Consider the following 15,120-nt stretch of genomic DNA (forward strand, 5'->3'; position numbering starts at 1 on the left):
GCAACACTGGTTTCCCCTATTCTGAAACTGTGGGCAGGCCCTGAAATGTTTTTCCCTGACTGGTACTACTTGATTGAAAAATTCCCTGACAATTTCCTGACTTTTCCCGGTGGCGCAAAATTCCCTGACTTTTCCCTGTTTTCCCGGTCGCTAGACACCCTGTTTAAAGGGGTACTGACACCAACTTTCGGCGTTAATATTATGGCACACTTCGCTTCCTTTACTCAACAGAATACCCTGGCCGAAACATGAGTAGCCTGCGACGCGAAGAACGTACTTCAATAGGATCTCATTTGTCGCGCCAACGGAACAGCCCGCGGAGCGGCACTCACTAAATGGACATCAGCGTGACATCATCCCGTGGTAGTCAAAACAGCGCTCGTCAAAAACTCGTGACGGCACTTCACGCGCGCGGTGTCTGGGCGCCGGTGCATTCACGAAAGGGTGCACATAGCCAGAGCTACAGGCATAACCGGTGCACAAAAAGGCACTGTTGGCAAAAATAAAGTTCCACACATGGGAAAGGAAGCAATAATATAGCCCGGAATCGCAATAGAAGTCGCTATTAGGACTTTCATTGAAAGAGGTCATCGAATTTCCACCGCAACGGTAGGCCTAGCACCTTCAGGCCACTCAGCCGTTCAGCTCCTGCGGCGGCGTGGTCGAAACAACGCCCCCACCGGCCTCCACAGTGTTTTGACGTTCGCACAAAGCGGTGAGGTCATGCCACGATTCTGTCATATGTGCCTTTCGGGATGAAAGCGCGGGAAATTGAAACAAATGATTTTCAGGCCGTTCAATGTAGTTAATTATCGCGTTCTGAAGTATACAAAGTGCTGTTTTGGGTTCGCCAGACCATTAGGCATCGATAAAAGCAATAAAAATGGAACATAAAAATTTCCGTGTCAGCACTCCTTTAAGTATCATCTGCTCCTCATTCCCCACCCCTCCCCCCTGGTCCTTACAAGCACTGTGATGAAGCTGGCACATATGGGGAGGGTGACTGTGGCGTTTGTGGCGTTTGTGGCATTTGTGGCGTTCGTGGCAGGCTCGAAGCCCCCTCCAGTCGCTGTCTCTCTCGCGAAGGTGACACACTTCCGCCGTAGGCCGCCAGGCGCGCTGATCGAAGATGTTCTGGGAGGCTGGCCGATGACGCATTTGCCTCCGTGCCGGACTCGGACCAGAGCGCACTGGCAGGGGGAAAAAAATTAGAGATCCGCTTCAATCTCAACACGCAGAGATTTAGTTTTTCGTCGGAGTGATGGAAAGATTTCAAGAGAAAATGCACCATACACGCACCCACACATACTTACGGACCTTCTTTACGCATGTTAGAAAATACCCACAAAATCTGCTAGTGATCCGCTCCGACTTTTGATTAGGTCGACATAAGGAAAATGCTTTCGCCAGCATTTCGGCAATCGGGTATTTTGGCTGTAATTGAAAATCAGGCTGAAGCTTTGAATTTTTCCAGATATGTCAGTGGTTGGCATGGCCAAGAAATTTTTCACGAAGGCTACATGCAAGCAAATTATTCGTAAATAAGCCTACCTATCTGTATATGTATGTTAGAGGGAAACTGTCTTCTATAGGTGGTATTCATTGAGAAGTTTAGCTGTCAATTTCTTCACTTGGCAGCACTGGAAACGGCCACAGACATGGCCGATGCGCCATGGACATGGCGCAGCTTGTGCCACTGCGCCCGCACGCCGAAGAAGAAGAAGAAAAAAAAAACTTGTGCGTCATCTGATTCGTTTCAACCCGATTCTCAACGGTGGTGTCAACAGAGATGTTATTAATTGCACTCACATTGGACTTCAGGCATCACTTTGCGTTTGGTGAGGTAGAGTTTAGAACGTCCAACACAATCATGTGCTTAGCACGGGCAAGTACCGCCATCCCGCGGATCCCGACATAACCAGTGGCAGCACATTCCCATGGTTGCCTACATGGGCACCTTGCCAGTGAATACAGGCTGTACAATCTGCCCTAAAGCAGCTATGCTTGTGACCTCTCCCTTTGTGCACCTCAATCCTGCTCCTGCTGTACTGTATAGACCCATATTGACCAGTTTTTTTTTTACAAAGCCCCAGCTCATTTGGGTTGACTGAGAAATTATATGAATCAGTACGGCCAACCAGACTACCACCACCCTACGAGGTTTCTGCTTTTACGTGAATTCTGTGGAGCGAGCAAATTGCCCGTCAGAGCTCCCGATTCCAGGCCAATCACTCGAGTGAGTAAGCACCACGAAGAGAGGAACAGCAGCAATGACAGCAACTTCTGTTCTACGCTGGCAACGTGTAGGGATAGCATAGTTGGTAGAACACGGGGGTGCTGCTGTAAAGACTTGAGCTCAAATCCCATTGGATCACACGTTTTTTATATACTCTTTGCAACGGCGGCCATTTTCTTGATTGGACGACAAAAACAACGGTGCTTTTTCACAGAATGGGGCACTTAACTAAAGCGTTCGCCTAAACACTTTTGTGACCGCACCACAGGCCATCGTTCACGGGTGAACGATGATTTTCAAACACCTTGCGAAAGCAAAAAATGGCGCTTTGCGGACAACTAGCACCATCTGGCGTACTTATTGGCAAATCATTTTTCCATTTGATTACTGGTCCTTTTCATTTTGCAAACATAGACGGCGTCGGAAGTGAAATTTGAAACCAAGGTAGCAGCAAGTTGGGCGAAAATGGCGCCCTATTTCACGGCACACTCCGCAACGACAAACAGCTTTTTCAGGGATTTTGGCCGCTGCTGCTTGCAATTTTTTTTAAACCCAGCAGCAGTGATAACTCCAGCAACAATGTGGATTTGTAAGATTGTAGTTCTGATGAAGACGCTCACATTAAACGGCCTCAGACTTCGACCGGTGCTGACAGGTGAGGCTCGTTTTTGACTTCGCGCCATTTTTATCAATAAAACCTGCTTCCTATCTGACGACTGCAGTTTTACTTTCATGCGGCGGGGATATTTTGCCAAATGCACCGTACCGTATCGCATTATCGCCTTCAAGATAGCCTGATGCTCGTGTCAAATTAGCGCTGCGGAGTGACGCTGCTTCTGAAGAGCGCTGGATTTTTTTTCTTCGTTTTTATTACTGAAGTGATAAGGATTTTGTGTGAGAACGCAAACAGGTATGCTTGGATGCATTTTTTAGAGAGACTGATTTACTCTTGTTGCTTCGTAGCGCATCCCGACCTCCCACTCCCTGCTGGCCATAAATAAAGTCTTTCTCTCTCTCTCTCTGGAGTGGCACAGCCGTCAGGGACACTCCATTGGTGGGCCCGTGAAAATCCAGAATTTGGTGTACAGTGTTGATGTATATATTTCATGATAGCTTAGGAATGTAGAAACATTTTGTATATCTTCGAATTCCTAAAATAATTTTTAGGCTCAGTAAAATCACCTATTTGTGTTTTGTGTATACATTTTTGCACATTCTTTTTTCTTTCATTGACCAATAAACTGTCAATAATTCCACCTTTCAAAAAACTGCTGTTACGTGTTTGAAATAGAAAGAAATCTATAAGCTACAATTTCATGCATAGCAATGCTAAATGTGTCCGGTAGCTTAAGAGAAAAAAAAAGTTTTCTGGGAACACTCAAAATCAGCCATCTTTTCGCGGTCAAGAAGAGTTAATACTCACCCAGATCGCGTCGAGGGTTGAGGAGGAGACAGACAAGCCAACACTGGCGTGCGGGGGCTTCCACATTTGGTTGTTTGAGTCGGCAGCCTACTGCTGCTTTTACGTGGAGTGTAACCCTGGAGACAAAAATACAGACTCTCAAAAATTTCAAAAAGTTTCCAAAAATATAACGGGCACTGTATGAAATGTTCACTTCGTTGGAAGAAAAACAATTCGGTCACGAAACGAAGCCGGAATGATTTCGCTCCAACTTGACAACAGGTCTTGAAAACGCAGGGAGGTGGAAATATGCAACAGCAACAATGCAGCGATATTTACAAATTAACAATAACTACTATGTAGAACTAAAACATTAAGAAATTTTGTGTTTAACATGCCGAAGCTCCGAGTAGGCTAGGAGGCTTGCTGTAGTGGAGGGCTTTGGATTAATTTCGATTGACTGTAGGGTTTAACGCGCCGGCGCAACGCAGGCGATGAGGCGCGCCGTAGTGGAGGGCTCCGGATTAATTTTGACCTCCTAGGGATCTCTAACGTGTGCCGAAATCTCGTACACATGGGTGTTTTTGCTTTTCGCCTCCATCAGAAAAGCGGCCGCGGCGGCCGGGAATCGAACCCACGTCCTCGTGCTCAGCAGCGCAACGCCTCAGCCACTGAGCTACCATGAGAAGTGCTGCCCAGAACTCACACCAGTAAATGGCCAAGGCACCAGAACTATGGACTAGCCAAATCACAGCGGTGAAGTGGAAACATCAGACTGAAAATGCACTCATAACAAATTCCAAGCCATTCACGCTTCAAAATGCCTTCAAACAGTGCAAACATCGCCTAAATAGCAAGAACTGCCTATAATACCCAAACCTCAAAATAAATGTACACACCCAAGACTAAAGGCAAGGTATTGGACAGAGAACTCTCAGTTAAGTTTAATGCATTTTAGGGCCCAGTGGTAGTCTATGTTGTGGACTACTGTAAAATACCAAGAAAGCGCCCCCCGAAGTTCAGGAAATTTCGGGGAGGGGGCCCGTGTTCAAAACTGCCCCATAATTGAAACTGGCGGCGCGGAAGTGTTCACCTTCCTTACCCTTCTCCCCAGAAAAATGAATAATGCAGTGCATGGGAGGGAAATGCATTTTTAATGAAGATGAAGAAGACCATGAAGCCCGCATTGACACAACCAGCGTTAGCAAATCGCACTGTGTTCTCGCCAACCACGTCGTTGGTCCTGGTAGCCAGAGAATTCATTCTAACTATCGTCTGGTCCATTTTTGAGATGTTGAACAAGGTGTACTCATGGCGTGTTTGGAAAGTGTTTATACTGGAGCGAAAGGCCTCTGCTCTGCCTTTGAAAAGCCTTCTAGTGTCTTCAGGCTTTTGTTAGTGGCACGACGCATTGTAACACCAAACACCCGGCTGTTAAAAAAGCCGAGAAAATGCCGAGTGCTCGTGTGTGCGTGCCTCACGGCGACCGGCCAGCGTCCCCAGTCCACATTTGTCAATCCAAGCATACCAACTTAAAGATTGGCCAAGATTTGCCAATAGAAGAACTTTAGCGTTCACGTAATCGTGGCATTAAACTTTGGTGTTTGAAATGGGCATTTGGAATGGTTCCTTGCCACTGGTGCCACCAAAGTTTAATTAGCTGTAAAATTAGTTCCAAGTGGTGAATCAAAAAATCGATCCTCTGATTTCACTCATCAGGGTTCATAGTATTGGAAAATATAAAGATTACAGTTTTATGACTAACACTCTTTTGCCTATTGTACCTCCAAAAATGACTAATTATCTTGGTACTAATTGACTAACTCAAAAAATAATGCCATATTTGAAATCAGTGGAAAAAAATCAGCAAGACTGACAAGTTTCAGAGTTTACTGAACAGTTAAAGGAAGTTGTTTTAAGAGCAGTGTTGCCCCTTAAAGGAGCCATGAAGAGAAAACACAAGTTTGGTTCATTCAAAAGATTGTGTCGTTAGAATCATACTGACACCACTTTTAACGTAAACTTCGCTCAAATAAGCTACATAATTAGGAAAAACGGGAATGGTCATGCGACCCACCAGCTCATTTCCCGCAACAGAACCTGTGATGTCACATGGGCTAAGCTCTGCGATTGGCGGAGGCTGGCAGAAGCAGATGCAAATTAGGTAGAGCTTACAAACTAGACGAACGAGCGATTTGCGCTTAAATTTAGGGCACATTCTTTACAAATCAATAAGAATGATGGGACAAACAGTGGAAGTTACGAAAGCACATGTAAACACAGAAGTACTGATGTGTTCTGCTGTTCGTACTGCGCACAGCATGCTTTGGTTTAGCTGCACAGCACTACGGGGCTTGGGGTTGTCTCAGACGACACTGGCCGATTGACGCAAGCAACGGTGTCTTACGTGACCCCATTTGTCGAGCGAGCACTGTTTCAGGGAACGAATATTTTCTCCCAGAACAAAAACAAGCCAGGTTTAAATGCGGGCAAAAACAAACCAAACGCTTGCCACGGTATGGTGGCGCCATCTAGGTTACAGAACGTAAAGAAACGCGGGAACAAACCAACACCGCTGTGTAGGGTGGAGACAACCTTTGAACGGTCCCGTGCCGCCGCAATTGGGCCAACGGGCTCAACGCGTTATTCTTTTCGTTTCCCACGAGACCTAGCAACGCGAAACAGACAATATGATTCAAACTTCTTCAGTAAACCGCGTTGCGGCGATAATTTTAGCGCGGTTTTGACACAATGACTTGCTTCGGCGGCGAGCGAGCAATTGAACATGGCGGCGCCAGCGTTACGTGTCTCTACCCTGTACGGCGGATGCGTGAATGAAGGTATTCTCGGCTGCAGAGCGGTCGGTTCCCGTAATGTCACTTGGGGCCACGAAAACGCACGATTGAGCGGGAAAATCAAAATTTTAACCTAAATTGTTTAATTTCTCAGTGAATAAAGCACCGTTTGTATCCGGACAAGGGCTGGGGGCACTATAAAACACGAAATCTTTCGAATAAAACCAACTTGCATTTTCTCTTCATGGCTCCTTTAAACTACTAAATCTAGTGCAATCTCGCGTAATTTGTGAAACTTAAGCTAAAATCCCAAGTTTTTAACAAAAAGAAACATATTTTGTGCTTCCCTCCCCTCCACAAAGTCTTCACTGGCCTGCTAGCCATGCACCGCACGCATGCGAGATAAGCTGGGAAGGCCAACCACGCCAAGCAAATTGAAAGGGGAAAAGGCGCGAGCACGAAGCTGCCAAAGCTAAGCGAAAGGAGGCAGCAATGAAAAAAAGGCGGGAAAAAAAGGACGTGAGCAAGAACACGGCTTTGGAAGACACTGATAAGCAGAGAGCAGAGACTGGGGGAGAGAGAGAGAGAGAGTGTCGTGAAAGGAAGAAACTTGGATCGAGCGGGCGAGGAAAGCAAGTGCTTGGTTGTGTCGTGCATGTTTTCACTTTCATCGGCTAGGTGGGAGCTTTAAATTCGCAGCCCGCCGGCCACTTGGATTTTTGCCTTTCGCGGTTGGCACGTTGGCATTCTGCTGCCACGTGCGGCCGTTAAACGTCAATTCCCGCCCGCCAGTAGAGTACCCGCCTGCTTGCTTGCATCTGTTCAGCAAATGGTCTGGCCCGCCTGCAGACCTTTGCACACCAAAGGGGGTTAAAAACAGAGAAAGGTCGTGGCGAGGCAGGGAAGCGGTGTAAAAGCTGGGAAAAAAACGCCGGTTTATCCCTGCCAGCGTCTGTCGTATGAAGCAGACCGCGTGCAACCGAGCGTCGTGTAATCGACGTTTTTAATGCATTGCCTCTATGGGGAGCTTGCTGAAACCGCTGTGATCCGTCATCGTAAGACCGGGGGACGTATCTCTGGGGAAACGCTGTACTAACAGTTGTCTCCAGGGTGAAAGCTTCCTCGTGTGCGTATAAATGTTCATTCGTTTACCAGGACTTCAAGTGCTGTCGCACAAAACATGGCAGAAAATGCAAGAAATGAAGCTTGCGACCATACCTGGAATGCCGGTTGGGAACACAGTGACTTGGCAGCATTCTTTTGCTTGCTGGCACTGCAGTCTGTTAACTTGCACGCACTGTGAAAAGAAGTACACCCGGTTACAGGCACCCAATAACCAGGCACCTGGTACTAACCACCTGGTACCTGGTACTACAGGCATGTGGTAAACAGGCCCATAGTACTAGCCAGGCACCTAGTACTAAGCAGCTGGTACCTGGCACGTGTTATGCATTTGGTAACCAGGCACCTAGTACAAACCACCTGGTACCTGGCATGTGGTACTACAGGTGCCTGGTGCTAACCATAAGACAGCAGTGGAAACATTAAAGTGACAAAGTACACCACTGGACAGAACAACCACTACTATGCCAACAGCTCGAACGATTAAGCTGCATGGTATCTGCACAACTGCAACTCTCAGTTTCCAGTCGAGATGGTGAGAAGTAATTGCTTTCAACTCCGAGGCTGTTCAGTTTTGAGAAACAAAGTGAAAAAGGACAGATATGACAAATGAGAATGAGATGACAAAGTTATGCAAAGACCGTGATGAGGGTAAAAGAAGCTACTGCTGTATTTTTATTTTCGGTACCAAGCAGTCGTAGCACTTGAAAAATACATTACGCAACCCAGAATGAGTTACACAGCTTGGTATCAGGAACAAACATACAATAAGTGCCAATTTACTTTGTCTAACGAGAGCCACAATTTCAATCTCTTAACCCCTCGTAGCAAGGGACAAACAGTTTCAGCCTGCCAGGAAAAAATATGAACTGGGCGTTTTGGAGGGAAGCAACTGCTTGTCCTTTTGTTAGTGAATTTAGTGCATTTAGATCAACTTCTTTCAACCTTTTTTTTGGTTGACACCGTAACATTATGGCACCAACTGAGGACTACAAATTTCCCGCCAGTTGTGCTCCACAAACTGCGCGAGTTGCTGGAATCTCTTCGGAGCGCGGAAAACGTGTTTTATTGTGGCTTTTTCACATGGCATTATACTCCGCATCATTTCATTACCACCATCATTATCACCAGTTTATCTACGCCCACTGCAGGGTAAAGACCTCTCCCATTAATCTCCAATTACCCCGCTCCTGTGCTAACTGCGACCAATTTAACCCCGCAAACTTCTTGATCCCATCTGCCCATCTAACTTTCTGCCGCCCCCTGCCACGCTTGCCTTCTCTAGGGATCCACTCTGTTACCTTAATGGCCAACGGTTATCTTGCCTTTGCATTACATGCCCCGCCCACGTTCATTGCTTCATAATTTCAACTAATATGTCCTTAACATGCGTTTGTACCCTGACCCACTCCGCCCTCTTCTTGTCCCTTAATGTTACACCTATCATCTTCCGTTCCATTGCTTGTTGAGTCATACTCACTTTACGTTGAACCCTTTTAGTGAGCCTCGAAGTTTCTGCCTCGTAGGTGAGTAGCAGTAAGATGCAGCTGTCATACGCTTTCTTCTTTGGGGACAATGGAAGGCTGCCACTCATTATCTGAGAATGTCTACCGTATGCACTCCACCCCATTCTTATCCTTCTAATTATCTCTGCCTCATGGTTGGGATCTGGGGTCACAACTTGGCCTAAGTAGACATATTCGCTCACCACTTCTACTGCCTCGCCATGTATCTCAAACCGCTGTGCTCTCCCAAAGTTATTGAGCATTACTTTAGTTTATTTAGCACCTTTTTTTTATTTAGTTTATTTATCATTAGTTTAGCATCGTTTATTCACTTCCATATACCTGTGTGCTGGGTACGGCCCCAGAAGAGTCAGTATGCCTCCCTGAATAATTTCTAAACTGTACTACCTGATGCTGATGCGCTTCAACGATAACTGTTCCAGTCAGGCAGGCATGGGAGAAAAATAATGACAGAGCCTCTTCCACATTGTCTCAAGTAACCATGATAGCCAGTAACCATTTCACTAATATCACTGAATTCAGAAATTACCTGAGGAGGACTGGAAGTACGGATGAGGCTGTCCTAGGGTCGTGACTTTCAGCAGTTGAAGTTAACGGGATCTTCAGCCTCACATTTCGCTTGTCCATACCGACCAGCCTGAACATGGAAAAAAAAACAAAGTTAAAGGGATATGCAGATAAAATACGCTTGTTTTATTCGAAAGACTTTGCGTTTTATAGTGCCCCCAGCGCTTGTCCGGAAGCAAACGATGCTTTATTCACTGAGAGATTAACCAATTTAAGTTAAAATTTTACTTCTCCCACCAAATCGCGTGTTTTCAGGACGTCTGCATGACAAGCTGCTGCGAAGCCTCGTTTACAGTTAGTCACCCTAGATGGCACCACCATACCACGAAGGGCCGTTTTCTGCCTTTGCTTTGTTTTTGACCGTAATTGTACCTGGCTTGCTTTTGTCAAGGTAGAAAATAATCGATTCGTGAAACATGGTGCTCACTCGACAAATATGGCCACGTAAGACATCGTCGCCTACGCCAATCGGCCAGTGTCGTCTGAGACAACCCCAAAGCACCGCAGTGCTGTGCATCCACAAAGTGCATCCATAGCATAGTGCGCGCAGTACCAACAGCAGTATGCATCGGCGCTTCTATGTTCACACGTGCTTCCATAACATTCATTGTTTACACCACTATTGTTACTACTATAAAAAGAATGTGCCCTAAATGTAAGTGCAAATAGCTCATTCGGCAAGCTTATAAGCCCTGCCTAATGTGCGTTTGCTTTTGCCGGCCTCAGCCAATCGCAGAGCTGCCACATATGACATCATAGGTTCTGTTGCGGGAAATGAGCAAGTGGGTTGCATGGCCATTCCCTTTTTTCCTAATTATATAGCTTATTTGAGCCAATTGTGGGTTAAAAGTGGTGTCAGTATGATTATAACGAGGCAATCTTTTGAATGAATTAAACTTGTGTTTTGTCTACACGGCCCCATTAAGCAGGAGCACAGAAAATAGTAACTATCCAAAGCCATCCGCACTTGATCCTTGCACTAGTGAAGCAGGTAGCTGGTTTAATTTCTGAGTGTGGCAGCTGTATTCTTAAACTAAATAAAACAAAAAAATGAAAAACAAAGGACTCCCAGGGGAATACGTATGAGATGACAAATCCCAAGCAATGGCCCCCAGAAAAAAAAAAGCATCAGTACCTTTCTTTCATCATGCTTCACAGCTTAAATGCCAAATTAAACACGATTTCTTAGGACAGATGCTAATGCAACACAGAACATGGAAAAAGGAAGGAAAGGTTCATGAGAGAACAGTTGTACAATCTGCATAGAGGACTCCTTGAACTGTAATACAAGTCGCGGACATTAGTTAAAGGCACATTTAGTGCTATTCTAGCTCGAATGGTAGAGCTGCATCTAAGAGGTTCACCCATGATATTCACAGTGGCACCAATGTTGAATAAAGCTGCCACCACTGTTTTTTAGCTTTCTAAGGCTAAACCAGAGTACAACAAAGTGTAAATTTCTGTTAAGCACCAAGCACAACTCGAGGACAGAATGAAGACAGGTAAGACGCGCCGTGATACGATTATTCGCAATATTATAAGAAATACTATTATTCTTCGCTCGAATTGTGCTTGGCGCTTAACCAAAATTCCCACAATGAAGTGCTGACTAGCCTGCGTAGACATCTTTCAGGCCAGAGTACAAGTACACTATGGAAGATCTATTAAAGGGACAGGTGCACATACACACATCCAGTATGGAGGTGGGTCTAGCCATTTGCCTAACATCATCATCATCAGCCTATCTAAGCCCACTGCAGGGCAAAGGCCTCTCCCATCGATCTTAATTATCCCGGTCCTGTGCTAACTGCGGCCAATTTATCCCCGCAAACTTCTTAATCTCATCTGCCCATCTAACTTTCTGCCGCCCCCTGCCACGCTTGCCTTCTCTAGGGATCCACTCTGTCAACGGTTATCATGCCTTCGCATTATATGCCCTGCCCACATCCATTTCTGTTCTTAATTTCTACTGATATGTCCTTAACACGCGTTTGTTCCCTGATTCACTCCGCTCTCTTCTTGTCCCTTAATGTTACACCTATCATCTTCCGTTCCACTGCTCGCTGAGTCACCCTCAATAAATTGAACCCTTTTAGTGAGCCTCCAAGTTTGTGCCCCGTAGGCGATTACCAGTAAGATGCAGCTGTCATACACTTTCTTCTTTAGGGACAATGGTAGGCTGCCATTCATTATCTGACAATGCCTGCCGAATGCACTACACCCCATTCTTTCCCTTCTAATTATCTCTGCCTCATGGTTGGGATCCAGGGTCACTACTTGGCCTAAGTAGACATATTCGCTCACCACTTCCACTGCCTCGCCACTTATCTCAAACCGCTGTGCTGTCCTGAGGTTATTGAGCATTACTTTAGTTTTCTCCATATTATTGCCTAACATAACGTTCCTGTAATTAGCAAAACAAGAGCGTGTTGAAGTAAGGAAGGGGGTGCATTGCTGTCTTGTGTCGTCACAAGGACTCCAATTCCTAGTCCTGGACGATACAGAATAGCTCAGGGCTCAATTCGTTTTTTTTTTTTTTTTTTTTTGCATGGATTCCTACTGCGCGCGACAACTATACATTGCTCGCAAAGTCTGCAGAAGTATATTCTGTTCTGGTGCATCAAAAGTGACGGAAAAAAAAATCTGAGGTTTGTAGAACAGCATGCCATAAAACCACCAAGCAAGAAGTGCTTGATGAAACACTCTGTACAAGTCAGCCACTGAAAAAAACGCAATTACGAAAGCCCTGGCCCTAGACAGAGGCCTCAAGACAGCTTAAAAGGAACCAGGATCATTTAAAAGACCACAATGTCGGATTAACTACAAATTAAATTCCCAACTACGGCTTGCTGGGCTAGTTGGTGATGCACCTATGAAAGGGGTGTTACAGCGCGCCAAGACAGGACGCAGCGCTGCAGTTACCCGCTCTACAGGTATAAACAAGCCGAAACTGAGGTTGGCATATTACTACCGGTGCGAATGCGCGTAGTACTCTGAAGTATCGTAGTCACGTAACGGAGGATGAGCGTCTCGAACCTGGGCTGTGAGGCGCGCCGTAGCGGAGGGTTCCGGATTAACTTCGACCACCGGGGGCCCCTTTACCATGCGCCGAAATCTTGACACACACGGGTCTTTTCGCCTTTCGCGTCCATTTGAAAAAGTGGCCACTACAGCCGGGATGGAACCCACGCCGTTCGGCTGAACGGCACAACGCCTAGCGAAGGTGCGCATTTCGAACAAAATACGAACCGAGAATGAGCAGAGCACTGGCCCTTTTGACCGACCGAAGGCTCAGTCACTTTCACAGCATGAACACGCCCACTTTCGCTAGAACGGCGAGAGAAAAAAAACAAAACCAAAAACACACGCCTCTTTCGCGCAGAAATGTTGGTAGATAGAACGTACCGCTGTAACCGATGGCCAAACGAGAGTCAACCACGCCAACACGTCCGCCGGGCTCCGAGTCTGAATTGGAATTCGCAGGGGTGGCCAGGCGCGCGCCGAACGTAGCTCGTGCCTGGCTCGTGCAGCTCGCGCTCTCTTATGTCTCAAAGTGCCAGAGAAACTTGCCCCTGAAGATGACGGGGCGACGGCGGCGACGGCTCAGATGGCAGGGAATCGTAAAACGGACGTTCAATTTAATCTCACTCACCCCAAACATGCCCTAAATGCAACAGCTTGAAAGCTAGTAAGCCACTGTTACCTATGTGTTGAAAGGTAAAAGAAAGACATAACAAAAGAAAATGTTTTTCTTTCTCACTGAGAAAGATTTGAAACGCATTGGTCAAACGAGCCGCGTCGGTGTACTGACGCTAGAAGTCGTCTGAAGCCGCAAACCAGTCAAACATAACATGATGATGACAGCTGCAAATAAAACGTTAACATACATGTTTCTTTTTAATGTAAAAATAACGTTTATAACATAAAAAAACATCGAATGTTTTTAAACATTACATTAACGTTGCCATGTGACACACCGTTATTACGTAGTGCACCCATGCGGTTGAAAAGTGCGGTGGTGGAGGGCGGAACAATGCTTGTCTAAGGGCAAACTGACAGGCAAAAAAAGAAAACATAGAGGAGGCACTGGTTGCAGTCGCCCTGCCAGCCAGCGCAAGTCGCAGCCCGAGCCGTTGAGGGTCGGACTCATAGAGTTTCTCAAGGTAAGCTAGTGAGAAACTCTATGGTCGGACTAGGGTTTTTCGCACTAGAGTGAACTAGAAGGAGTGAACTAGTGCGATCTCGTCGGCGCACGCAGCGACGAGATCGCACTTGTCGTACCTTACAGTAGTTCCCGAAAAGGTGCGCACAAACACATTGTCGGCAAATACCCGACATTTATAACAATGGGTGCTATCCTTGCTCACGATAACCAAGAAGAAAGCCCACACGTGATTACAACCACACAAAATCACCACAAAGCGAAAAGGTGGTTTACTAGGGAGCGGTTTTTCGCACTTGATCTCACCCACACTGCTCTCTGCGCATGCGCCGCGTTGCTATGGCAATGGAGGCGCGTCGCCTGCGTCGTCTGCTTCCTCTCCGCCGCGGCTGCGCTAGAGTGAACCGCGGCGCCGAAGTGAAACGGGAGCGCGCGGCACGCCGCTCGTCGATGCGCGCCTTCGGCAACGAGAAGCGCGTAGCCGCGTATGCGATCACGATGGAAACAAAAAGAACAGCAAAACAAAGAAAGAAAAGAAAAAGATTCGAACGCGGAGATCGAGGCATTGGGCACATTTTTCTCAGCGTAGCAATGAACAGCTGATCTCACTATCTCAGTGCTTTCGTCAACTGCAATAGAGAATGCTTCAAACTCGTGGCATCGGTTGATTAATCCTTTTTCAATGTCTCCACTGATCTCGTTAATTCTCTGGGCAACTGTGTTTGGAGAGAGGCTTATTTTCTCGAATGTCTTTTTCATGCTGGGACAGGTAGCATCAGCGACTCCGAGCAGGCACTGCTTCACGAATAGACCTTCAGTGAAGGGCTTGGATGATTTGGCGATAAGCTCAGAAATGACGAAGCTTGCCCGCCCTTACCGTTTCGTCGCTTGCTTTGGCAGCCTTTTTGAACAGGTTTTGCTGCTTTCCCAACGCCGCCTTCAGTTGAGTCACGGTGTGCTCGCGAACGTTGCCAGTAAGAGCACCGTACTTCTCGTGATGGCAAGACATGAAGTGGCGTCGAACATTGTACTCCTTCGGCACAGCCACAGTCTGGGGGCAGACTAAGCACAACACCTTGTCTCTTGATTCCGTTAACAAATAAGAAAGTTCCCATCGCTCCTGAAAGCACCTCATCTCGTCTTCCACATTGCGTTTTGCAGACTGCTTGGACAACGACATTGTGGCTCGCTAGACTTCCACAGCAGAAAGATTCGCTGTTTGTAGACCGCCCAAAAAAAGTCAAAAAGACACCTGTCACATTTACGGAGGCGACAGGCACGTAGGAGCACAATTACATAGTGCGCTCTAT

The 15,120-nt window shown here is 46.6% G+C and overlaps 1 protein-coding gene across 4 annotated transcripts in view; it reads right to left on the reverse strand.

The window, feature by feature from the left end:
* LOC144137947 (uncharacterized) overlaps positions 1-13,481 on the reverse strand; it is a 45,918-nt gene extending 32,437 nt beyond the window's left edge. Inside the window, exons 1-6 of one of the 4 annotated variants that reach the window (XM_077669981.1) lie at positions 13,301-13,481; positions 13,054-13,220; positions 9,611-9,718; positions 7,652-7,730; positions 3,660-3,775; positions 966-1,190 (exon numbers count right to left, since the gene is read on the reverse strand). In XM_077669981.1, coding sequence (XP_077526107.1) covers positions 966-1,190; positions 3,660-3,775; positions 7,652-7,730; positions 9,611-9,708 — 518 coding nt within the window. In that variant the 5' untranslated portion in view covers positions 9,709-9,718; positions 13,054-13,220; positions 13,301-13,481. Of the gene's footprint in view, positions 1-965; positions 1,191-3,659; positions 3,776-7,651; positions 7,731-9,610; positions 9,719-12,684; positions 12,896-13,053 lie in introns of those variants that run through there. The other 3 variants (XM_077669982.1, XM_077669980.1, XM_077669983.1) reach the window with 3 other exon arrangements.
* Between the last annotated feature and the right edge of the window lie 1,639 nt (positions 13,482-15,120).

Source organism: Haemaphysalis longicornis, unplaced genomic scaffold, assembly GCF_048455015.1.
Source record: "Haemaphysalis longicornis isolate Haplotype H1 unplaced genomic scaffold, Haemaphysalis longicornis Haplotype H1 scaffold_5, whole genome shotgun sequence".
Classification (NCBI taxonomy): Eukaryota; Metazoa; Arthropoda; class Arachnida; order Ixodida; family Ixodidae; genus Haemaphysalis; species Haemaphysalis longicornis.